At 47.6% G+C, this 27775-nt stretch overlaps 1 protein-coding gene across 1 annotated transcript in view; it reads left to right on the forward strand.

Moving 5' to 3' along the window:
- STX8 (syntaxin 8) overlaps positions 1-27775 on the forward strand; it is a 150090-nt gene that overhangs the window by 12052 nt on the left and 110263 nt on the right. The window contains exons 3-4 of the mRNA XM_075279318.1: positions 15995-16089; positions 16499-16609. Of these exons, the coding sequence (XP_075135419.1) occupies positions 15995-16089; positions 16499-16609 (206 nt within the window). The remainder of the gene's footprint in view (positions 1-15994; positions 16090-16498; positions 16610-27775) is intronic.

Raw genomic sequence — 27775 nt, forward strand, 5'->3', positions numbered from 1 at the left:
ATATAGGGTACAGATACTCACTGTGCTGTTTGGTGGCCTGTATATAGGGTACAGATACTCACTGTGCTGTTTGGTGGCCTGTATATAGGGTACAGATACTCACTGTGCTGTTTGGAGACCTGTATATAGGGTACAGATACTCACTGTGCTGTTTGGAGACCTGTATATAGGGTACAGATACTCACTGTGCTGTTTGGTGGCCTGTATATAGGGTACAGATACTCACTGTGCTGTTTGGTGGCCTGTATATAGGGTACAGATACTCACTGTGCTGTTTGGAGACCTGTATATAGGGTACAGATACTCACTGTGCTGTTTGGTGGCCTGTATATAGGGTACAGATACTCACTGTGCTGTTTGGTGGCCTGTATATAGGGTACAGATACTCACTGTGCTGTTTGGTGACTTGTATATAGGGTACAGATACTCACTGTGCTGTTTGGAGACCTGTATATAGGGTACAGATACTCCCTGTGCTGTTTGGAGACCTGTATATAGGGTACAGATACTCCCTGTGCTGTTTGGTGGCCTGTATATAGGGTACAGATACTCACTGTGCTGTTTGGAGACCTGTATATAGGGTACAGATACTCACTGTGCTGTTTGGAGACCTGTATATAGGGTACAGATACTCACTGTGCTGTTTGGTGGCCTGTATATAGGGTACAGATACTCCCTGTGCTGTTTGGTGGCCTGTATATAGGGTACAGATACTCACTGTGCTGTTTGGAGACCTGTATATAGGGTACAGATACTCCCTGTGCTGTTTGGTGGCCTGTATATAGGGTAAAGATACTCCCTGTGCTGTTTGGTGGCCTGTATATAGGGTACAGATACTCCCTGTGCTGTTTGGTGGCCTGTATATAGGGTACAGATACTTCCTGTGCTGTTTGGTGGCCTGTATATAGGGTACAGATACTCCCTGTGCTGTTTGGTGGCCTGTATATCAAATCAAATCAAAAAAGCTTTATTGGTACGTCCCAATAGATTTTTGGCATTGCCAAAGCTAGTAAAGTGGGGGGGGGGAGTTTGACTCGGGTGGGTGGGTGAGTGGTGGGGGTGGGGTGGTTGGTTTGGGGTATAACAGTCCATGGAGTCTCAACTTCCTCTTAGTTGGTGACTGCTATATGGGGTGGGTGGGGGTGGGGCGGGTGTATTGGGATAAATATAACAGTCCATGGAGTCTCATCTTCCTCTGGTTTGGTGACAGCTGGACACGTATTGGGCAGCGATCTCCACAGTGGCCTCTTCTTCTCCCAGTAGGATGTAGAGTTTCCTCTTCTCGTCTGCAGATATGAAGTCTGGGATGTGGGCAGAGAGTCTTTGGTAGTAGATGGCCCTCACAGCTGAGTATTTGGTGCAGTGTAGCAGGAAGTGGGTCTGGTCTTCTAGGGCCCCCTGGTCACAGTGCTGGCACAGTCTCTTCTCCCGTGGCTTGTACGTCTGCCTGTATCGCCCCGTCTCTATCTCTAGGTTGTGGGCGCTCAGTCTGTATCGGCTCAGGGTCTGTCTGTGCTTGGGGTGGCGTATTCTCTCCAGGTAGGTGGCCATGGTGTAGTCCCTTTGTAGGGATTGGTACACGGTGAGTTTCTTGGAGTTATTTATTTCGTTTCTCCATTCTTCAGTGTACCGCTCTCTGTTTGCCTCTGTGGTCGCCTTTATTTCGGCCTTGGTTATCATCTGTTGGTGTTTTTGGTTTGGTGGTTGGCTGCTGTTTGGTTGGTGAGTGTCTGGTTTGCTCCGGTGGCTTAGCCATGCTTGGTGGTGGTAGGAGTCGCTCCCCTGGATGTGTGCCTGGAAAGCTAGCACCCTCTTCTGTATGGTGAGCCATAGGGGGAGTCTGCCTAGCTCTGCCCTGCAGGCCATGTTGGTGGTGTTGCGATGGACATGGAGCAGGTATTTGCAGAACTCCAGGTGGAAATTCTCTGTTGGAATGGAATCCCACTTTGACTGGTCTGGGTAGGTGGCTGGGCCCCAAACCTCACTGCCATAGAGAAGGATCGGGGAGATGACTGCGTCAGATATCTTCAGCCAGACCCTCACCGGTGGTTTGAGGTGGTACAGTTGTCTTCTGATGGCGTAGAAGGTTCTGCAGGCTTTTGCTTTCAGGGTTTCTATTGCTGCTTTGAAGCTTCCTGATTGGCTGAGCTCCAGCCCCAGGTAGGTGTAGCTGTTGGTTTTCTCCAGTGTGGAGCCGTTCAATGTGAATTGTGGGGTGGTGGAGGCTTTATTGTGGCCCTTCTTCTGAAATACCATGATTTTGGTCTTCTTCTGGTTGATGGGTAGGGCCCATGCGGTGCTGAATTTTTCCAGCACTGACAGGCTTTCTTGGAGGTCTTTCTCGGTGGGGGCCAGGAGTAGGAGGTCGTCGGCGTATAGCAGGAACTTCACCTCCCGGTCGTTCAGGGTGAGGCCTGGGATTGGTGAGGCCTCCAGGGCTGTAGCCAGTTCATTGATATAGATGTTGAAGAGCGTTGGGCTCAGGCTACAGCCTTGTCTGACCCCTCGGGCCTGTTGGAAGTATTCTGTCCTTTTCCCATTCACCTTCACACTGCACTGGTTTCCGGTGTAGGAGCTCTTGTTGACGTCGTACGTTCTTCCTCCTATTCCACTCTCTAGGAGTAGGCCTGGGTGCCATACTGAGTCGAACGCCTTCTTAAAGTCTACGAAGCAGGAGAATATCTTGCCTCTTCTGGTGTTGTGGACGTGCGTCTTGATGAGGCTGTGCAGGGTGTAGATATGGTCTGTGGTGCGGTGGTTTGGCATGAACCCTGCTTGGCTCTTGCTGAGGACCCCGTGTTGTGTGAGGAAGGTGAGGATTCTGTTATTGATGATGCTGTTGAACAGTTTCCCTAGCGTGCTGCTGACGCAGATCCCTCTGTAGTTGTTGGGGTCATATTGGTCCCCATTCTTGTAGATGGAGGTTATGAGGCCTTTGTTCCAGTCTTCGGGGAAGTGTCCAGCATTGAGCACGAGGGTGAATAGCTTTGCCAGTGCCGCGTGTATTGCTGGAGAGCTGTATTTGATCATCTCTGGTAGGATGCCGTCAGGGCCACTGGCCTTTTTGCCTTTCAGCAGGGCAATTCTTTCCTGTATATCTTTTATGGTGATTGGCGAGTCCAGAGGGTTCTGGAAGTCTTTGATGACTTTCTCCATGTCCCTCAGTTTGGTGATTATCTGTTGCTGTTCTGGAGTTAGTTCTTCTTCTGGGATGTTTTTGTAGAGACCTCTGAAGTAGTTGAGCCAGATATTGCCATTTTGAATGTGGAGAGAGTTTTTCTTGGGCTTTGTGCCCATGTGGTGCCAGGTCTCCCAGAATGAGCTGTCCTGGAGGGAGTCCTCTAGTTGCTCTATTTTGTGGGAGAGGTACCTCTGTCTCTTCTCTCTGAGGGTGCCCTTGTATTGCTTGCATAGATTGTTGTAGGCTTCCCTCGACTCTCTGTTGTTGGGGTCTCTGTGTTTCTGGTTGGAGGCTGCCCTTAGAGAACGGCGTAGAGCCTTGCAGTCGCTGTCAAACCATTTGTGAGACTGTTTGTTAGTCGGTCTCTTGGGCTTTGTCTGTTTCAGGCCTGCTAGTTCTGCCGTGGTGTACAGGATGTTACTGAAGTCCTTCACTGCTCGGGTGACCCCTTGTTGGTCTGGCTGGTAGGAACTCATATAGAAGTTTGTGAGCAGTTCCTTGATTTCGGGTCGGTTAGCCGCATTGGTGTATTCGGTGGCCCGGTGACTGGCCCATTTGAAGAATGGTGGCAGGTTGTAGAGACCAATCTGGTGGGGCTGCTGTGTGAGGGGCTTGTCAGTGGATCTCATGTACAGCAGGATCTGATTGTGGTCTGACAGGTGTGTCTCAGGGGTGACTATGAGAGCATCTATGTCTGCTGGGTCTGCGTCTGTGATGACATAGTCCACCACGCTGTTGCCCACATGGGAGTTTAGTGTGAAGCGTCCCTGAGTGTCCCCTCTGGTACGCCCGTTCATTATGTACAGTCCCAGACTCCGGCACAGGTTCAGCAGCTGTCTCCCGCTCTTGTTGACGACTATGTCATAGCTATTTCTTCTTCTCTGTGCAGACTCCAGGTGGTGGACCTCGCCTACCGGGATGTGCAGGTTTCCATCAGAGGACAGGAAGTCTTTCTCTGTTCCAGTCCTGGCGTTTAGGTCGCCGCAGATCAGCACTCTGCCTTGGGACTGGAACTGGGCAGATTCCCTTTGTAGGACCTCATAGATGTCTGGGTTGTGGTAGGTGGACTCAGATGGGGGGATGTATACTGCACAGAGATAGATGTCGTGTTGGCCGTTGAGGATGGAGTTGCTTATTTTTATCCACATGTGGTTGTCACCGCGTTTGATGGCTTTCACATGTTCTTTAAGCTCCTCCTTGAACCATATTAGTATGCCTCCTGAGTGGCGGCCTAGTTTGGTAGTCTTGCTTTTCCGGGCAGCGACAGAGAATTCCTTGTAGCCCATGGGTGTTAGGGATTCATCTTCTGCCCGGGTCCATGTCTCTAGGAGGATTTGGATGTCTATGTTTTTTAGTCTGTCTATAAATTCTGGATCGTTTGGTTTGGATCCAAAGGCTGAGGCGTTCAGCCCTTGGATATTCCAGCTACTGATAGTCAGTGGTGTCATCTTTGGTGGGTATACCTTGTAATGAGCTGTCCTGCAGAGGACGGGCTGGGTTCCTGATTGGTGGCCATGTTGTGGATCCCAGTCTGGAGCAGTGTGTCGCACAGGGTGCTGAACATGGTTCTTATCTCCTCCATGTCTGTGCTCTGCCTTGTTCTGTATGGCACAAGTGGCTTCCGCCCTGGTTTATAGTAGTCCCCATTTCCAGTTTTTTGGGGGAGACGTTGTGTTTGAGATATTTTCCAGCCAGGCAACCCCCCCATGTGCTGTTTGGAGGCCTGTATATAGGGTACAGATACTCATTGTGCTGTTTGGAGACCTGTATATAGGGTACAGATACTGATTGTGCTGTTTGGAGACCTGTATATAGGGTACAGATACTCCCTGTGCTGTTTGGTGACCTGTATATAGGGTACAGATACTCACTGTGCTGTTTGGAGACCTGTATATAGGGTACAGATACTCACTGTGCTGTTTGGAGACCTGTATATAGGGTACAGATACTCCCTGTGCTGTGTGGTGGCCTGTATATAGGGTACAGATACTCACTGTGCTGTTTGGTGGCCTGTATATAGGGTACAGATACTCCCTGTGCTGTTTGGAGACCTGTATATAGGGTGCAGATACTCCCTGTGCTGTTTGGTGGCCTGTATATAGGGTACAGATACTCCCTGTGCTGTTTGGTGGCCTGTATATGGGGTACAGATACTCACTGTGCTGTTTGGTGGCCTTTATATAGGGTACAGATACTCCCTGTGCTGTTTGGAGACCTGAATATAGGGTACAGATACTCCCTGTGCTGTTTGGTGGCCTGTATATAGGGTACAGATACTCCCTGTGCTGTTTGGTGGCCTGTATATGGGGTACAGATACTCACTGTGCTGTTTGGTGGCCTGTATATAGGGTACAGATACTCCCTGTTTGGTGACCTGTATATAGGGTACAGATACTCCCTGTGTTGTTTGGTGGCCTGTATATAGGGTACAGATACTCATTGTGCTGTGTGGTGGCCTGTATATAGGGTACAGATACTCATTGTGCTGTTTGGTATCCTGTATATAGGGTACAGATACTCCCTGTGCTGTTTGGTGGCCTGTATATAGGGTACAGATACTCCCTGTGCTGTTTGGTGGCCTGTATATAGGGTACAGATACTCACTGTGCTGTTTGGTGCCCTGTATATAGGGTACAGATACTCCCTGTTTGGTGACCTGTATATAGGGTACAGATACTCCCTGTGCTGTTTGGTGACCTGTATATAGGGTACAGATACTCACTGTGCTGTGTGGTGGCCTGTATATAGGGTACAGATACTCATTGTGCTGTTTGGAGACGTGTATATAGGGTACAGATACTCCCTGTGCTGTTTGGAGACCTGTATATAGGGTACAGATACTCACTGTGCTGTTTGGAGACCTGTATATAGGGTACATATACTCCCTGTGCTGTTTGGAGACCTGTATATAGGGTACAGATACTCCCTGTGCTGTTTGGTGACTTGTATATAGGGTACAGATACTCACTGTGCTGTTTGGTGGCCTGTATATAGGGTACAGATACTCCCTGTGCTGTTTGGAGACCTGTATATATGGTACAGATACTCCCTGTGCTGTTTGGTGGCCTGTATATAGGGTACAAATACTCCCTGTGCTGTTTGGTGACCTGTATATAGGGTACAGATACTCCCTGTGCTGTTTGGTGACCTGTATATAGGGTACATATACTCACTGTGCTGTTTGGAGACCTGTATATAGGGTACAGATACTCCCTGTGCTGTTTGGAGACCTGTATATAGGGTACAGATACTCACTGTGCTGTTTGGAGACCTGTATATAGGGTACATATACTCCCTGTGTTGTTTGGAGACCTGTATATAGGGTACAGATACTCCCTGTGCTGTTTGGTGGCCTGTATATAGGGTACAGATACTCATTGTGCTGTTTGGTGGCCTGTATATAGGGTACAGATACTCCCTGTGCTGTTTGGTGACCTGTATATAGGGTACAGATACTCCCTGTGCTGTGTGGTGGCCTGTATATAGGGTACAGATACTCACTGTGCTGTTTGGTGGCCTGTATATAGGGTACAGATACTCCATGTGCTGTTTGGAGACCTGTATATAGGGTACAGATACTCCCTGTGCTGTTTGGTGGCCTGTATATAGGGTACAGATACTCCCTGTGCTGTTTGGTGACCTGTATATAGGGTACAGATACTCACTGTGCTGTTTCGAGACCTGTATATAGGGTACAGATACTCCCTGTGCTGTTTGGAGACCTGTATATAGGGTACATATACTCCCTGTGCTGTTTGGAGACCTGTATATAGGGTACAGATACTCCCTGTGCTGTTTGGTGGCCTGTATATAGGGTACAGATACTCATTGTGCTGTTTGGTGGCCTGTATATAGGGTACAGATACTCCCTGTGCTGTTTGGTGACTTGTATATAGGGTACAGATACTCACTGTGCTGTTTGGTGACCTGTATATAGGGTACAGATACTCACTGTGCTGTTTGGTGGCCTGTATATAGGGTACATATACTCACTGTGCTGTTTGGAGACCTGTATATAGGGTACAGATACTCCCTGTGCTGTTTGGAGACCTGTATATAGGGTACAGATACTCACTGTGCTGATTGGTGGCCTGTATATAGGGTACAGATACTCCCTGTTTGGTGACCTGTATATAGGGTACAGATACTCCCTGTGCTGTTTGGTGGCCTGTATATAGGGTACAGATACTCCCTGTGCTGTTTGGTGACCTGTATATAGGGTACAGATACTCATTGTGCTGTGTGGTGGCCTGTATATAGGGTACAGATACTCATTGTGCTGTTTGGAGACCTGTATATAGGGTACAGATACTCCCTGTGCTGTTTTGGTGGCCTGTATATAGGGTACAGATACTCCCTGTGCTGTTTGGAGACCTGTATATAGGGTACATATTCTCCCTGTGCTGTTTGGAGACCTGTATATAGGGTACAGATACTCACTGTGCTGTTTGGAGACCTGTATATAGGGTACATATACTCCCTGTGCTGTTTGGAGACCTGTATATAGGGTACAGATACTCCCTGTGCTGTTTGGTGGCCTGTATATAGGGTACAGATACTCCCTGTGCTGTTTGGTGACTTGTATATAGGGTACAGATACTCCCTGTGCTGTTTGGAGACCTGTATATAGGGTACAGATACTCACTGTGCTGTTTGGTGGCCTGTATATAGGGTACAGATACTCCCTGTGCTGTTTGGTGACCTGTATATAGGGTACAGATACTCACTGTGCTGTTTGGAGACCTGTATATAGGGTACAGATACTCCCTGTGCTGTTTGGAGACCTGTATATAGGGTACAGATACTCCCTGTGCTGTTTGGAGACCTGTATATAGGGTACAGATACTCACTGTGCTGTTTGGAGACCTGTATATAGGGTACAGATACTCCCTGTTCTGTTTGGTGGCCTGTATATAGGGTACAGATACTCCCTGTGCTGTTTGGTGGCCTGTATATAGGGTACAGATACTCATTGTGCTGTTTGGTGGCCTGTATATAGGGTACAGATACTCACTGTGCTGTTTGGTGGCCTGTATATAGGGTACAGATACTCCCTGTGCTGTTTGGTGACCTGTATATAGGGTACAGATACTCCTTGTGCTGTTTGGTGACTTGTATATAGGGTACAGATACTCACTGTGCTGTTTGGTGGCCTGTATATAGGGTACAGATACTCACTGTGCTGTTTGGTGGCCTGTATATAGGGTACAGATACTCACTGTGCTGTTTGGAGACCTGTATATAGGGTACAGATACTTACTGTGCTGTTTGGAGACCTGTATATAGGGTACAGATACTCCCTGTGCTGTTTGGTGACTTGTATATAGGGTACAGATACTCACTGTGCTGTTTGGTGGCCTGTATATAGGGTACAGATACTCACTGTGCTGTTTGGAGACCTGTATATAGGGTACAGATACTCACTGTGCTGTTTGGTGACCTGTATATAGGGTACAGATACTCACTGTGCTGTTTGGTGACCTGTATATAGGGTACAGATACTCCCTGTGCTGTTTGGAGACCTGTATATAGGGTACATATACTCACTGTGCTGTTTGGTGGCCTGTATATAGGGTACAGATACTCACTGTGCTGTGTGGTGACCTGTATATAGGGTACAGATACTCATTGTGCTTTTTGGAGACCTGTATATAGGGTACAGATACTCATTGTGCTGTTTGGTGACCTGTATATAGGGTACAGATACTCCCTGTGCTGTGTGGTGGCCTGTATATAGGGTACAGATACTCCCTGTGCTGTTTGGTGGCCTGTATATAGGGCTACATATACTCCCTGTGCTGTTTGGTGACTTGTATATAGGGTACAGATACTCCCTGTGCTGTTTGGAGACCTGTATATAGGGTACAGATACTCGCTGTGCTGTTTGGAGACCTGTATATAGGGTACATATACTCCCTGTGCTGTTTGGAGACCTGTATATAGGGTACAGATACTCCCTGTGCTGTTTGGTGGCCTGTATATAGGGTACAGATACTCATTGTGCTGTTTGGTGGCCTGTATATAGGGTACAGATACTCCCTGTGCTGTTTGGTGACTTGTATATAGGGTACAGATACTCACTGTGCTGTTTAGTGACCTGTATATAGGGTACAGATACTCACTGTGCTGTTTGGAGACCTGTATATAGGGTACAGATACTCCCTGTGCTGTTTGGTGACCTGTATATAGGGTACAGATACTCACTGTGCTGATTGGTGGCCTGTATATAGGGTACAGATACTCCCTGTGCTGTTTGTTGGCCTGTATATTGGGTGCAGATACTCAGTGTTGTTTGGGGACCTGTATATAGGGTTCAGATACTCCCTGTGCTGTTTGGTGGCCTGTATATAGGGTACAGATACTCCCTGTGCTGTTTGGAGACCTGTATATAGGGTACAGATACTCACTGTGCTGTTTGGAGACCTGTATATAGGGTACATATACTCCCTGTGCTGTTTGGAGACCTGTATATAGGGTACAGATACTCCCTGTGCTGTTTGGTGGCCTGTATATAGGGTACAGATACCCCCTGTGCTGTTTGGTGACTTGTATATAGGGTACAGATACTCCCTGTGCTGTTTGGAGACCTGTATATAGGGTACAGATACTCACTGTGCTGTTTGGAGGCTTGTATATAGGGTACAGATACTCCCTGTGCTGTTTGGTGACCTGTATATAGGGTACAGATACTCCCTGTGCTGTTTGGTGGCCTGTATATTGGGTGCAGATACTCAGTGTTGTTTTGGGACCTGTATATAGGGTTCAGATACTCCCTGTGCTGTTTGGTGGCCTGTATATAGGGTACAGATACTCCCTGTGCTGTTTGGTGACCTGTATATAGGGTACAGATACTCACTGTGCTGTTTGGAGACCTGTATATAGGGTACAGATACTCACTGTGCTGTTTGGAGGCTTGTATATAGGGTACAGATACTCCCTGTGCTGTTTGGTGACCTGTATATAGGGTACAGATACTCCCTGTGCTGTTTGGTGGCCTGTATATTGGGTGCAGATACTCAGTGTTGTTTGGGGACCTGTATTTAGGGTTCAGATACTCCCTGTGCTGTTGGTGGCCTGTATATAGGGTACAGATACTCCCTGTGCTGTTTGGTGACCTGTATATAGGGTACAGATACTCACTGTGCTGTTTGGAGACCTGTATATAGGGTACAGATACTCCCTGTGCTGTTTGGTGGCCTGTATATAGGGTACAGATACTCACTGTGCTGTTTGGTGGCCTGTATATAGGGTACAGATACTCACTGTGCTGTTTGGTGGCCTGTATATAGGGTACAGATACTCCCTGTGCTGTTTGGTGGCCTGTATATAGGGTACAGATACTCACTGTGCTGTTTGGAGACCTGTATATAGGGTACAGATACTCCCTGTGCTGTTTGGTGACCTGTATATAGGGTACAGATACTCACTGTGCTGTTTGGTGACTTGTATATAGGGTACAGATACTCACTGTGCTGTTTGGTGACCTGTATATAAGGTACAGATACTCACTGTGCTGTTTGGTGACCTGTATATAGGGTACAGATACTCACTGTGCTGTTTGGTGACCTGTATATAGGGTACAGATACTCCCTGTGCTTTTTGGAGACCTGTATATAGGGTACAGATACTCACTGTGCTGTTTGGTGGCCTGTATATAGGGTACAGATACTCACTGTGCTGTGTGGTGGCCTGTATATAGGGTACAGATACTCCCTGTGCTTTTTGGAGACCTGTATATAGGGTACAGATACTCATTGTGCTGTTTGGTGGCCTGTATATAGGGTACAGATACTCCCTGTGCTGTGTGGTGGCCTGTATATAGGGTACAGATACTCACTGTGCTGTTTGGTGGCCTGTATATAGGGCTACATATACTCCCTGTGCTGTTTGGTGACTTGTATATAGGGTACAGATACTCCCTGTGCTGTTTGGTGGCCTGTATATAGGGTACAGATACTCCCTGTGCTGTTTGGTGACTTGTATATAGGGTAAAGATACTCACTGTGCTGTTTGGAGACCTGTATATAGGGTACAGATACTCCCTGTGCTGTTTGGAGACCTGTATATAGGGTACAGATACTCCCTGTGCTGTTTGGTGGCCTGTATATAGGGTACAGATACTCACTGTGCTGTTTGGAGACCTGTATATAGGGTACAGATACTCACTGTGCTGTTTGGTGGCCTGTATATAGGGTACAGATACTCACTGTGCTGTTTGGAGACCTGTATATAGGGTACAGATACTCCCTGTGTGGTGGCCTGTATATAGGGTACAGATACTCACTGTGCTGTTTGGCGACCTGTATATAGGGTACAGATACTCCTTGTGCTGTTTGGTGGCCTGTATATAGGGTACAGATACTCATTGTGCTGTTTGGAGACCTGTATATAGGGTACAGATACTCCCTGTGCTGTTTGGTGGCCTGTATATAGGGTACAGATACTCACTGTGTTGTTTGGTGGCCTGTATATAGGGTACAGTTACTCCCTGTGCTGTTTGGAGACCTGTATATAGGGTACAGATACTCATTGTGCTGTTTGGAGACCTGTATATAGGGTACAGATACTCACTGTGCTGTTTGGAGACCTGTATATAGGGTACAGATACTCCCTGTGCTGTTTGGTGGCCTGTATATAGGGTACAGATACTCACTGTGCTGTTTGGAGACCTGTATATAGGGTACAGATACTCACTGTGCTGTTTGGTGGCCTGTATATAGGGTACAGTTACTCCCTGTGCTGTTTGGTGGCCTGTATATAGGGTACAGATACTCACTGTGCTGTTTGGAGACCTGTATATAGGGTACAGATACTCCTTGTGCTGTTTGGTGGCCTGTATATAGGGTACAGATACTCACTGTGCTGTTTGGAGACCTGTATATAGGGTACAGATACTCCCTGTGCTGTTTGGTGGCCTGTATATAGGGTACAGATACTCACTGTGCTGTTTGGAGACCTGTATATAGGGTACAGATACTCCCTGTGCTGTTTGGTGGCCTGTATATAGGGTACAGATACTCCCTGTGCTGTTTGGTGGCCTGTATATAGGGTACAGATACTCACTGTGCTGTTTGGAGACATGGTGTGGACTACACTCAACATGTACTAGTGGAAGTGAAGGAAAGAATTGTCTCAGGAGCTTAGGAAGACAATTCTAGAGCAGCCTGTTATAGGTAAAGGTTATAAGAAGCCTCCGAGCAGCTCAATGTTCCTGTCACTACAGTCGCACATATTATTCAGAAGCGTAAGATCCCGGGGACTGTCGCCGACCTCCCTGGACGTGGCTGCAGGAGGAAAACTGAGGACAAGTCAAAGAGACGGATAATACAATGGGTAAGAAAAGAGCCAGAAGAGCTTCTACAGAGATCAAAGGTGAACTTTAAGCTAAAGGAACATCAGTGTCAGATTGCACCGTCCATCGTTGTTTGAGCCAGACTGTTATGTCCCTACTGTGACACATGGAGGAGCTCTGTTATGTCCCTACTGTGACACATGGAGGAGCTCTGTTATGTCCCTGCTGTGACACATGGAGGAGCTCTGTTATGTCCCTACTGTGACACATGGAGGGGGCTCTGTTATGTCCCTACTGTGACACATGGAGGAGCTCTGTTATGTCCCTGCTGTGACACATGGAGGAGCTCTGTTATGTCCCTACTGTGACACATGGAGGGGGCTCTGTTATGTTCCTACTGTGACACATGGAGGAGCTCTGTTATGTCCCTACTGTGACACATGGAGGAGCTCTGTTATGTCCCTGCTGTGACACATGGAGGAGCTCTGTTATGTCCCTACTGTGACACATGGAGGGGGCTCTGTTATGTTCCTACTGTGACACATGGAGGAGCTCTGTTATGTCCCTACTGTGACACATGGAGGAGCTCTGTTATGTCCCTACTGTGACACATGGAGGGGGCTCTGTTATGTCCCTACTGTGACACATGGATGGAGCTCTGTTATGTCCCTACTGTGACACATGGAGGGAGCTCTGTTATGTCCCTACTGTGACACATGGATGGAGCTCTGTTATGTCCCTACTGTGACACATGGAGGAGCTCTGTTATGTCCCTACTGTGACACATGGAGGAGCTCTGTTATGTCCCTACTGTGACACATGGAGGAGCTCTGTTATGTCCCTACTGTGACACATGGAGGAGCTCTGTTATGTCCCTACTGTGACACATGGAGGAGCTCTGTTATGTCCCTACTGTGACACATGGAGGGAGCTCTGTTATGTCCCTACTGTGACACATGGAGGGGGCTCTGTTATGTCCCTACTGTGACACATGGAGGAGCTCTGTTATGTCCCTACTGTGACACATGGAGGAGCTCTGTTATGTCCCTACTGTGACACATGGAGGAGCTCTGTTATGTCCCTACTGTGACACATGGAGGAGCTCTGTTATGTCCCTACTGTGACACATGGAGGGGGCTCTGTTATGTCCCTACTGTGACACATGGAGGAGCTCTGTTATGTCCCTACTGTGACACATGGAGGGAGCTCTGTTATGTCCCTACTGTGACACATGGAGGGAGCTCTGTTATGTCCCTACTGTGACACATGGAGGGAGCTCTGTTATGTCCCTACTGTGACACATGGAGGAGCTCTGTTATGTCCCTACTGTGACACATGGAGGAGCTCTGTTATGTCCCTACTGTGACACATGGAGGGAGCTCTGTTATGTCCCTACTGTGACACATGGAGGGAGCTCTGTTATGTCCCTACTGTGACACATGGAGGAGCTCTGTTATGTCCCTACTGTGACACATGGAGGGAGCTCTGTTATGTCCCTACTGTGACACATGGAGGGAGCTCTGTTATGTTCCTACTGTGACACATGGAGGAGCTCTGTTATGTCTCTACTGTGACACATGGATGGAGCTCTGTTATGTCCCTACTGTGACACATGGAGGAGCTCTGTTATGTCCCTACTGTGACACATGGAGGAGCTCTGTTATGTCCCTACTGTGACACATGGAGGAGCTCTGTTATGTTCTGGGTCTTGAATCTGTGCAGGGTACAATGAAATCTCAAGACTATCCAGGGATTCTAGAGAGCAATGTGCTGCCCAGTCTCAGAAAGCTTGGTCTCAGCCGCAGGTTCTGGGTCTGGTAACAGGATAATGACCCAAAACACAGCTAAACCCCTAAGTATGGCTGAGAGGAGAACATGGGACTATTCTTTGAGCCCGCACCTAAATCCTATGGGAAGGAGCTGAAACATGTTGTCTGGAAAAGGCCAAACCTGAGACAACTGGAGCAGAGGAGGGGCAGAAGTGTGCACATAGCGGGTACCTGTATCCCTGTTATTATGGCCGCCTTGTTTCATCTTTCTAGCACAGGGAAGTAAGTAAATGAAGCAATCTAATGGCGACAGGAAGTGTTGTCATAGGATCTCTCACATTCTGCAGTGACTTTGCTGTCAGCCTCGTATCTGCTTGTACTGTAAACAGGCGTCCTTACAGAGGAAACATGCCGGGGTGTTTGTAGTGACAACAATGGCGCTGACCTCGCAGCGGAGCCGCGTTACGATCACTGTCTCGGGGGAAAGTCTTGTTTTTATTACAAGATTGTTTTTCCACTAAATTTTTCCACAACTTGTTTGCGTGACACAGAATTTATATGTGTATATAGGTACACGGACCGTACGTACGTAATGTTATAGGGGACAGAGGTATATACCTGGTATATAGCCCGGACAGAGCCCCCTACTGGTGCCCCCCTGTAATACCACATTATAGGGCAGGCCGGGGCTCAGTATATAGCACTGACCTCATCTCATAATGATATACTGATAGGAAAAATAGTTATATGGGGCAGAGACCGACAGTGGTATATACAGCGCTGCGGAATATGGTGGCGATATATACAGCAGAGAAGTATTAGTAATAGATTATAGGGTGAGACACAGTGGCATCATAGGATTAGATACACAGCTCAGTATACAGTATCACACAGGGTAGGATTAGATACACAGCTCAGTATACAGTATCACACAGGATAGGATTAGATACACAGCTCAGTATACAGTATCACACAGGATAGGATTAGATACACAGCTCAGTATACAGTATCACACAGGATAGGATTAGATACACAGCTCAGTATACAGTATCACACAGGATAGGATTAGATACACAGCTCAGTATACAGTATCACACAGGATAGGATTAGATACACAGCTCAGTATACAGGATCACACAGGATAGGATTAGATACACGGCTCAGTATACAGTATCACACAGGATAGGATTAGATACACAGCTCAGTATACAGGATCACACAGGATAGGATTAGATACACGGCTCAGTATACAGTATCACACAGGATAGGATTAGATACACAGCTCAGTATACAGTATCACACAGGATAGGATTAGATACAGCTCAGTATACAGTATCACACAGGATAGGATTAGATACACGGCTCAGTATACAGTATCACACAGGATAGGATTAGATACACAGCTCAGTATACAGTATGACACAGGATAGGATTAGATACAGCTCAGTATACAGTATCACACAGGATAGGATTAGATACACAGCTCAGTATACAGTATCACACAGGATAGGATTAGATACAGCTCAGTATACAGTATCACACAGGATAGGATTAGATACACAGCTCAGTATACAGTATCACACAGGATAGGATTAGATACACAGCTCAGTATACAGTATCACACAGGATAGGATTAGATACACAGCTCAGTATACAGTATCACACAGGATAGGATTAGATACAGCTCAGTATACTACAGTTATATACTCCCTGTATATTCCTGTCTGACTTGTCTGATGCTTTTTCCTATAGATAAATCTGTCGGTTCGGACTCTTCTGAAGCGTCTGGAGGAGAGCATTGGACAGCTGAGAGATTCCTTGCTGAGATCCGTCTCCACACGTCAAATGTATCCTTCACTTTCTGAGTCGGCCATCTTGTTCTTCCTCTGACAGGTAGATAACCAGAGCCGAGCACATGGGTGACTGGAGAAGTTACATGAAGTGATAGAAATGTATCGCAGGTGTGAACATGGGCAAGTGAGAGCCAGGGGTGACCCTACTACAGAGAGGTCTGTGGGGTCCTCACATGGTCATCACTTATTACTATGGGGTTACACAGTGCCCATTGACTGCACCCAGTCGTCCTCCAGAGCAGAAATCTCTACTACGAAATCTCCTACGGCTACAATAGCAAAGTACCATGGCCCGGTATAATATGCTATATACTGCTTCATCTCTGGTCAGTGGCCTCTTAGGTCCCCTCCGATATTATCCTATATACTATTGCTTTATGGTCCTAACCTAGAACCCATCTAGAACCCAGCTGGAAGGAGACCGGAGACAGACCCTCATCGATGAACTCCTCACCAAAGAGCGACAGCTGCAGATGTCCTTTAAAGGTGACGGCACCGAGCCCGATGTCATAAGGTGAGAGGTTTGGGGGTCTGTGACAAGAAAACGTATTATTATTATTTTATTGAATAACGCCATAGTTGTGCGATTCCCTACACTGGTCTGTGCCACAAAGGTGGTCACAAATAGGACGTGCCTTCTAATTGCAGCCCTTAATTACGGCACGGACACACAGGCGCAAACATTGCCAATAGAAATGAATGGAACGATTATCTGAAATTTTGCATTTGCAATTGCGGGTAAAAGCTCCGGTCGTGCGCACGAGGCCGCAGTGATGTCACCTGAAATCCTGTACGAACATCAGTGGGGATTGCCTTTGGATTTCTGTGCAGAATACGTCATGAAATCCAAATGAAACTTCCCGCGTGTGACATTGTGTTGTTTAGACATCTGTACTGGAAAGAGTTCTGTGTAGGTAGAGTCCTCAAAGTATGGCACGCCCGATCCCGAGATCTAGTAATGGCCGACACACCTGTCCCTCACCTGTTTCTGCAAAACTCATACTGCAGTTGTAGCTCAGGCAGATACGTGAAGATTACTGGTGTGGTCTGGGTAAGCTGGGATCACATCTGCCATAAAAGTGATTCCCTCACCTCTATGAAAGGTTCTCAGAGGCTACGTTTGGATAGTATTGGTGAAAGATTGTTGATTGCTAGACTCTATGATGCACTCAAAGAAATTTGGCCAAGATGACACAGATGTCACACCAAGGGACCGACAAAGTTTTAACAAATTACATAGTGGTTAATGTTGCGGTTCACCAGGGTTCGGACTCCAGTATACCTCCCTGCCCAACCATAACTCCTGTATACCTCCCTGCCCAACCATAACTCCTGTATACCTCCATACCCAACCATAACTCCTGTATACCTCCATGCCCAACCATAACTCCTGTATACCTCCATGCCCAACCATAACTCCTGTATACCTCCATGCCCAACCATAACTCCTGTATACCTCCCTGCCCAACCATAACTCCTGTATACCTCCCTGCCCAACCATAACTCCTGTATACCTCCCTGCCCAACCATAACTCCTGTATACCTCCATACCCAACCATAACTCCTGTATACCTCCATGCCCAACCATAACTCCTGTATACCTCTATGCCTAACCATAACTCCTGTATACCTCCATGTCTAACCATAACTCCTGTATACCTCTATGCCTAACCATAACTCCTGTATACCTCCATGCCCAACCATAACTCCTGTATACCTCCATACCCAACCATAACTCCTGTATACCTCCATGCCCAACCATAACTCCTGTATACTTCCACGCCCAACCATAACTCCTGTATACCTCCATGCCCAACCATAACTCCTGTATACCTCCATGCCCAACCATAACTCCTGTATACCTCCATACCCAACCATAACTCCTGTATACCTCCATGCCCAACCATAACTCCTGTATACCTCCACGCCCAACCATAACTCCTGTATACCTCCATGCCCAACCATAACTCCTGTATACCTCCATGCCCAACCATAACTCCTGTATACCTCCACGCCCAACCATAACTCCTGTATACCTCCATGCCTAACCATAACTCCTGTATACCTCCACGCCCTACCATAACTCCTGTATACCTCCATGCTATAACTCCTGTATACCTCCATGCCTAACCATAACTCCTGTATACCTCCATGCCCAACCATAACTCCTGTATACCTCCACGCCCTACCATAACTCCTGTATACCTCCACGCCCAACCATAACTCCTGTATACCTCCATACCCAACCATAACTCCTGTATACCTCCATGCCTAACCATAACTCCTGTATACCTCCACGCCCAACCATAACTCCTGTATACCTCCACGCCCAACCATAACTCCTGTATACCTCCATACCCAACCATAACTCCTGTATACCTCCATACCCAACCATAACTCCTGTATACCTCCATACCCAACCATAACTCCTGTATACCTCCATGCCCAACCATAACTCCTGTATACCTCCATGCTATAACTCCTGTATACCTCCACGCCCAACCATAACTCCTGTATACCTCCATACCCAACCATAACTCCTGTATACCTCCATGCCTAACCATAACTCCTGTATACCTCCACGCCCAACCATAACTCCTGTATACCTCCACGCCCAACCATAACTCCTGTATACCTCCATACCCAACCATAACTCCTGTATACCTCCATACCCAACCATAACTCCTGTATACCTCCATACCCAACCATAACTCCTGTATACCTCCATGCCCAACCATAACTCCTGTATACCTCCATGCTATAACTCCTGTATACCTCCATGCCTAACCATAACTCCTGTATACCTCCATGCCCTACCATAACTCCTGTATACCTCCACGCCCAACCATAACTCCTGTATACCTCCATACCCAACCATAACTCCTGTATACCTCCATACCCAACCATAACTCCTGTATACCTCCATGCCCAACCATAACTCCTGTATACCTCCACGCCCAACCATAACTCCTGTATACCTCCATGCCTAACCATAACTCCTGTATACCTCCACGCCCAACCATAACTCCTGTATACCTCCATACCCAACCATAACTCCTGTATACCTCCATACCCAACCATAACTCCTGTATACCTCCATGCCTAACCATAACTCCTGTATACCTCCATGCCCTACCATAACTCCTGTATACCTCCATGCCTAACCATAACTCCTGTATACCTCCATGCCCTACCATAACTCCTGTATACCTCCATGTCTAACCATAACTCCTGTATACCTCCATGCCCAACCATAACTCCTGTATACCTCCATGCCTAACCATAACTCCTGTATACCTCTATGCCTAACCATAACTCCTGTATGCCTCCATGCCTAACCATAACTCCTGTATACCTCATGCCTAACCATATCTCCTGTATACTTCCATACCTAACCATAACTCCTGTATACCTCCATGCCTAACCATAACTCCTGTATACCTCCATGCCTAACCATAACTCCTGTATACCTCCATGCCCAACCATAACTCCTGTATACCTCTATGCCTAACCATAACTCCTGTATACCTCCATGCTATAACTCCTGTATACCTCCATGCCTAACCATAACTCCTGTATACCTCCATGCCCAACCATAACTCCTGTATACCTCCATGCCTAACCATAACTCCTGTATACCTCTATGCCTAACCATAACTCCTGTATACCTCCATGCCCAACCATAACTCCTGTATACCTCCATGCTATGACTCCTGTATACCTCCATGCCTAACCATAACTCCTGTATACCTCCATACCCAACCATAACTCCTGTATACCTCCATGCCCAACCATAACTCCTGTATACCTCCATGCCTAACCATAACTCCTGTATACCTCCATGCCCAACCATAACTCCTGTATACCTCCATGCCCAACCATAACTCCTGTATACCTCCATACCCAGCAATAACTCCTGTATACCTCCATGCCCAACCATAACTCCTGTATACCTCCATACCCAGCAATAACTCCTGTATACCCCCATGCTATAACTCCTCCAGGCTCGGGGCGCCCAGCAGCCTCCGCTGAGGTTTCCCCAATAACCTTCCCCTTGGCTGTAATGTTGTCCTCACGTCCATAGATTATTATTACATCCGAGGAGAACGTTCTGATTCCAGCATTTCCTTATTGGAGTATTTGTGTTCCTGAGTGTATCTACGTCTTGTTTATTCCTCTCTATGTTTCCTTATATACCCCATTATCCCTCTTCTATTCCTATTACATATAGTATATTTCCTCGCAGCGTGGTGCGGCCATTTGACAATCTCATTTAAGCCATTACTCCTGCCAGTTTGACTAGGGCACAGGGGCGCAGGGGCCGAGGTACCAGAGCGATGAATCCGCCCTTTCTTCTTACTTAAGATCTGTAACGTCTTGACTCCTGTTCCGGCCTTTCACTCCGTGTCCATCATCCCTTCGCTCCCTGAGCTGACAGTTTCCGTCGTCCCCCTCCATGTGACGTTCTACGTTCCGCTTACTGCTCTGCTGATCAGATGAAGGTTCCGGTCCCAATAACCACATCTACGATTCTTACGAAATTAGGGAAATGAATCAGAGTTTATATTTGGTCATAACTCGCTGACTCTCGGTCAGACAATTGCAGGTGTCAAAATGTTTATTTCCCGATGGAAATGTCACGTTCAGCCGGGCAGAACATTGCTCTGGTCACTGACTAATCATCAAGAGCACAAAACCTTTGTCAGACATTCCTGTACCCTGCAGCCCTTGTATTGTTCAAAATGGTCGCTCAGCGGCTCGCTTATCTAGAACCTGATTGTTATTCCCTTTGCAGGGGGCTTCTTCATTTTCCTGGTTTCTTGCTGGTGCTCTTGTGTCCATAACACTCAGGCCAATCCTGAGAAATATTTGCAGTAAGGCAGACATGTTATCTCCCAGAAATCGGCCTCTTCCATTAGGGGGCACTGCTTGGATGGAGGTAATACATGTCACAATGGGGATCCATATGATGTCAGAACCCCTGCCCAGAGTATCTCCTGCCGCCTCTGCCTCTCCCGGTGCCATCTCTGACTCGTCTGCGCCCAGCTCTCCACATGTCTTCCTTTCCTCCCTGGCCCTGTTGCGATCCTCGCGCGCCTATTGTCATGCCATGGTCAGCGTGGGTGCTTGATAACAGGACTTTATGCAGCAATTCCTTCTGTAAAGTTGGACAAGATGGACCTGTCTTTGCACGCATGACCCTGTCAATGATTCCCTGATTCTTCCTTGGACCAGTTTTGGTGGAAACAGCCCACGAGACCTTCTGCTTTGGAGCTGCCGTGATAATCCGTTGTCGCCATCACAATTTGGCCCTTGTCAAAGTGACTTAGCTTCGTCCACTATCAACCACAAGAAGTGACTGCTCACTATCTGCCTAATATTCTACTCCTTAGGGGTATATTCACAATGGCGGCATCTGGAGAGAATCCTCTTCATATACAGAGACTGTGGAGCCTCGACTTTCTGCCATGTTCTTCCCCCTGATTGACCTCAAATACAATAAGGTTTCTTAAATAAGATATTACAAAGTTTCTTCGTTTATTGTATACTTGACCGTACGTTGCAGTGACCGGCGTCTATATCTATAGGTGGTCTGTAAGACGTTGTGCAGCGGCCGACACCATGTAGTGAGGACCATTGCTGGCTCAGACTTTGTACTGGTTTATTATGGGCCTAGTCGCCTATCACATGAGATACGTTGCGCTCATATTGTCCTATACGTCTCTGTATCGGTTCCAGCGTCGTCGCCTCCTCACCCCCGCACCGTCCTATTTCCCCCTTCGTGTCCTTCCTAACAAGTGCGATAATTAGTTAAATCTGCCGGGTAGTCAGAAGCGATCTGCACAGTCCAGCGCACAGCCATGATTTCAGGGGTTTAGGCGATTAAGTGAGCGCAGGCGGTGGGGGGCTAATTGGATAATCTTTAATCTTCACACCAGCAAAAAAGCTGAGCCGGCCCGATCACAGGACGCAGAGGAAGTTCTACTGGAACGCGCTTACCAAACATGTCAGGGAGATTACACTTTACTGCAGAGATAATCGGGCTTCGTCTGCGGCCGTATAAAGGGGGGATGAGAAGGACGGGGGGATTTACACTTCTTTTATTTAATGAGTCGGAGTTGAAAGTAATTCAGTGCAAAACCTTGTCCAGTGTTACGATGGCGGCTTTAGGGCTAGGCCTCATGGACAGGTTTCTGTAATGTGGATGAGTATGGATCCTATAGGTCAGGGGTCGGGAACCTTCACCTCTCCGGCTGCTGTGAAACTACAACTCCCAGCATGCTCCATTCACTTACATGGGAGTGAACAGCAGAGCAAGTATGCATGCTGGGAGTTGTAGTTTTGCAACAGCTGGAGAGCCGAACGTTCCCTACCCCTGCTATAGGAGGCGCTGCCTCCGCTCTGGTGTCCGGGTCACACCAGGTGTGTTAGGGGTGAGGTTGCATTTAGGAGAGTCATAAGACCACACTCAACAGTAAATGCCAAGGTCGGGGGTGGGTTATCTGTGACTGTCCGCCATAGCAGCCAAGGCAGCGCCCCCTACTGGTTCCACGTCACCTACCGTACTTCTAACTACTCCATTCCAGCATCCAACATGGAGTAATAACATGTCTACTATAACACGGGGGCTTCCAGCCCAAACAAAAGGCCAGTGCAATGAATAATGGTACAGTAATGAGACTCCAAAATTGTGCTAGCACCTTAGGTCTTATATAGATGCCTGTACTGTCGCCCTATAGGGGAAGGGAATCTCTTACAATAGGTAGACATTTGTATGTCCACTCTAGGCTCAGCTTGTGATTACTGGGGGTCTCACCTTTGGGACCCCCCCCTTTGTTTATACAAGCTCTAGTTACCTGCACGGTAGGGTGTGCAATGCTAGACCAGATCCCAGAGATTAGATCCCCCCCCTCCCCCCCCACCCATTCTAGCAATATGCCCTGACAAGATGTGCCCGTATATCAGACTCAGACACAATACCAGCCTTCGCCCCCTGCATTGGCAGACCTGAGACCTGCATATAGTATATCCAGTGACTGGTCTGCAGGGTTCTCTCTGACCAGCTCCACCAGTTTCTGCAGAGACCAGCAGGCGGCCATGTTATATGCGGAAGGTCGCCTTAGTTTTCTTATTATTGCAGATTGCAATCTGGTTTTTACGATTTTGGAGGAGAATTTGGGGCTCTGTTTTTAGGGGGTTGTTCATGGAGGATAATCTCTAACATTGGGGTACATCAGGATTTAGTGCATTGTGACGGGTTTGCATCCTGCTGGGCGCTGCTGTTATAACTTCTTACATCTATCAGTATTACGGACGACTTTTCAGTGGTGGATTGTGAAGCTGATATATTTTTAGGACCTTTCACCTCCTCTCATGTAAGAGCTGCTGCTCCTCTCATTCCGGCACGGTTGGGTTTACCGTTACCGAGACGGCACATCTTGTGGTTATTTACATACCATGAGCTGCCCAAATGGTGAAGATCCTGTAGCCATACCCCATAGATCCTATAGCACATCAGCCACCAAAATTAACCCTACGTGTTACCCAGGATTGTTCGAGGGTGCAGAAAATACAGAAAATATTCCAACTGTGCTCAAATCATTATAGTGGCGCCTACTAACAGATACTACGACCTGGAGATTCTCTTTAAGATGCCACTAAACAACTACAATTCCCAGCAATGCTATGGCCACATGTACAGCTCTGCTTGTCTCCTTTCACCCAGTAGAGGGCAGAGTTTTAGTCATTGACATTGATCGACAGAATCCTGAGAGGGAGGAGGAGAGGCCTTGGAAGAAATTTTACATACTTTTCATAGTTTTGAATGATTTGATTGGGTCAAGAGTAATAAGCCTGCGCCTCTCCGGCCTTCCCCCACCTCTGCAGCCTGCGCCTCTCCGTTCTGTCCCCCCCCCCTCTCCCCCCGTCCTGCGCCTACCTCTGCAGCCTGCGTCCCCCCAGCCTGTGCCATTGCAACCTACGCCCATCCAGCCTGTGCCTACCTTCGCAGTCTGCGCTTCTCCTCCTTGTCCTGCGCCTAACTCTGCAGCCTGTCCCCCTCATCCTGCAGCTTGCACCCCTGCACCCCCATCCTGCGCCTCTGCAGCCTGAGCCCCTCCACCCTGCGCCCCCATCCTGCACCTCTGCAGCCTGAGCCCCTGCGCCCCCACCCTCCGCCTCTGCAGCCTGAGCCCCTCCACCCTGCGCCCCCATCCTGCACCTCTGCAGCCTGAACCCCTCCACCCTGCGCCCCTCCACCACCCTGCGCCCCCCATCCTGCGCCTCTGCAGCCAGAGCCCCTCCACCACCCTGCGCCCCCCATCCTGCGCCTCTGCAGCCAGAGCCCCTCCAACCTGCCCCCCCATCCTGCGCCTCTGCAGCCTAAAACTACAACGCCCCCTAGTGAACAAATGGTTATATGCTGTGACTTAGTCCTTTACGTCTGCCTTAACCTTCCCCTTATACACATGATGCAGTTGTAGCCTTATATTTGATAGCCTTTTGTGCCCCCCTATGACACTGTCCAGTCTCTGCCCCTCCGAGGCCTCTTTTGTCCGCAAGTCCCACCTGTCTATACGCTTTCTATCTGACTGTCCTCCATCACTTGCTGCTATATACCGTCCCTACCCCCCTATGTGTAGACTTTATCAGCTCTCTTTGTATGTTATTCCTACCGGCGTCTCTTCTATTCCCAGCCTGCGCTCCAGTAGTCATCAGCCTGATGCAGAGGTTTTCTGTTGGGTTCGTCAGTGGGTGCAGTTCCCAAAATGGGTCAGTAGATGGCGCTCTCCACCACCTAATGGCCCGTCCTACAATCCCGGCTGCCAGCACTTACTTTCTGCCATCACTATTTTGCATCTTGTTGTCACTCTTCATTTCCAGAAGATTTGTCTAAGCCGTGCGGTTTTACCCGGGTATCGCCTCCACATCACAGCTCTAGATTACATTTTCTATCAGGAATCCCGGGGACTAGAAAGGCCTAGAAAACGGCATATTGTGAATATTATTTGCAATTAGATATGTATCTGCAGTGTGCACATGAAGGCTTCGGGGCAAAGCACGTGTTGAGGCGGACGCCAGCTTTGCAGTTTCTTATACCACGCTATTATTTGACATGTTTATTATGTTACAATTCTCGTGTGCTTTATTTATTTAAAGGGATGTGACATCATTACAAATGGCAATACACTCAATATACATTTTATTACTGTATAAAAAAAAAAGTTTCCTTACATAGATGACAACTATTTGCTGGTAAAATCGCCCACTAGTGTCCAAAATGTATACGTCTGTGCATGTCAGGTTAGGGAGGCATTGTAGTGTTAGTCGCACATGTCCCCAATGCTGCGAGAGAACTCTCCAGCGCCGCCTCTGTCTTCTTCCAGAATGGGCTCTTCACGCGTCTTCTTCTGGGATTTGGTTTGAAACTTCTAGTCCTCGGGCCTAGGGTAAAGCCAAGTGCGGTTGCCCGCCGGCCACAAGAAAATGGACGCTGGCAATAATGTGCCAGCGGCCATTTTCGTGTGTCCGGCAGGCATGCACAGTCGGCTTTGCCCAAGGCCTAGAAGTTTGAAGCCAACCCCCGGAAGAAGATACGTGAAGAGCCTGTTCTGGAAGAAGATGGAGGCGGCGCTGGAGAGTTCCTTCGCAGCATTGGGGACGCCCCCAGTGCTTTTTGAACGCTGGGGCCCGCCCCCAGTGCTGCGAAAGAGCTCATTTGCATATGATATCCCTGATTCTTTTTCTAAAGCTTCAGCAGAAGCTGTACTGTATTCTACTGTACAGACATGAGAAACATAGTCTCACTACAACGACATGCGAAGACTCACATTCTGAACACCAGGGGGCAGTATTAGAAGCCAATAATGATTGGTAAATTCCTATTCGGTTTACTTCTAGCCATTTGTATTGCTGGCACAGCCCCTGTTCTATTTGCTGGGCTTCAGCAGGTTGTTGTGCACTTTGCAGATGATTTTTGCATCGTGTCCTTTCTTGATATCGTAGGATACATCTTTATTTTTGTTTGCTTCAATAAAAGTGAATTTTTAGAGGTATATTTGGCTCTTTAGCTCTCTTGTCTATGTAGTTGTGCAGCTCTAAGGGGACGAAGGTGAATTCCCCAAATGTATTACATGTAGTGTTTGCAGGTAGAAACAGGCCGGGAATTTATAGGAATAACACTAGGTTCACACTAGCACCCGGAGTCGGTTCTCAGCTATCGGAAAGCTGTCAGACCGGGTCCAGCCGTGAGCGCCGGTGAGCGTTTTATGCTCTCCGCCGCAAAACTGTTTTTTTAAAACTGGACACAGAGTACTGCATGTCTGACTCTGTGTCTGATTTTAAAGAAACGGTTTCGCTGCGGAGACAGCTTAAGAGCTGCTGAAACACTGGAGCAGGCAAACCATCAACGGTAGCAATTTGCTGAATATAGGCGAATCATCGATGCCAACAACACAAAGATGAAGTCGTGCGCAGAGGCTAGTCATTCATATTCTCGGAAAAAAAGGCCAAAAAATGAAAAAACCTGCCATGGTATGTAAAATTTTGAGCACAACTATAGTTAGTGTTTGACCAGTAGGAGCATTCTCTATGTTATCACCCAACAACTTCCCAGCAGTTTGTCAGACAGCATAACAGCAGAAATATACAGCAACATATAGCGTAAGCAGAATATATGTTTGCACACGTAAACTGAATGAATAGTTCTATGTGTATTACTAGCATCTGCCCGCAACTTCATCTGCAGGTTGGTGTTGGCGCGGAGCCACTTATATTTAGCCAATTGCTGTTGTGGATGATCCGCCTGCTCCCGCGTCTCGGCTCTGCTACATCGCTGCATATGCGCAGCATACTCAGTTGTATGTACATCTTTGCATATGGAGAACGTACTCAGCTGTGCTACAGCGCTGCCTAAGCTCTGCTACATCTGGCCATTTGGATTAGAGGGGTGTTCTTATGTCAGTGTGTGAGCAGCTTCTGTGTTACAAAGGGCTGATCGGATGTTGCTGAAATGTGCCAAAGTTGTCCCCCATCCCCCATCAGCGGCAGAACAACACATTCCCCATCTTACTCACTCAAACTCTACACCTGATATACTCCTCTTGCCCTCACACAGCCTGCATGTTCTGTAGTCTCCTGATCTTCCATGAGTCTCCATTTTCTTTCAGCTTTCACACTGTCCAGCTTCATCCTATATAGCTCCACCCACAAAATAACATGTAGCTCCACCCACTGCCTAGTATGATCCTATCTGAGAATGGTTCTAGGACCTGTGATGACGTCATCACAGGTCCTTTAGTGTTGTGTGAACCTAAATTCCTTCACTGCGGTCGTGTAGTGACGTCATTTACCGGGATAAAAAGTAGCCTATGTCTTAATTGGGGTTCCTATCTATGTATGCGGCAAATTTCATGCAAATCCGTTCAGCCATTTTTGTGTGATTGAGGAACAAACATCCAAACACACAAACTTAGTAGGATAATCAGTCTCGCCTTTGTAGTCGGGGGTCGCTTAATGCTACCCTGCTACAATACACACCGCTATACCAACACATGTATGTATATATATATATATATATATCTGCTCTGGGGTTGATGTTCTCTCTCCTATTCGTATACCTAAAGCTATGAGGATTCTCTAGTGCACTCGCTGGGTTTGCACTTGCGCTCTAGCAGCAGAT

The sequence above is a fragment of the Leptodactylus fuscus genome, chromosome 6, assembly GCF_031893055.1.
Source record: "Leptodactylus fuscus isolate aLepFus1 chromosome 6, aLepFus1.hap2, whole genome shotgun sequence".
Lineage (NCBI taxonomy): Eukaryota > Metazoa > Chordata > Amphibia > Anura > Leptodactylidae > Leptodactylus > Leptodactylus fuscus.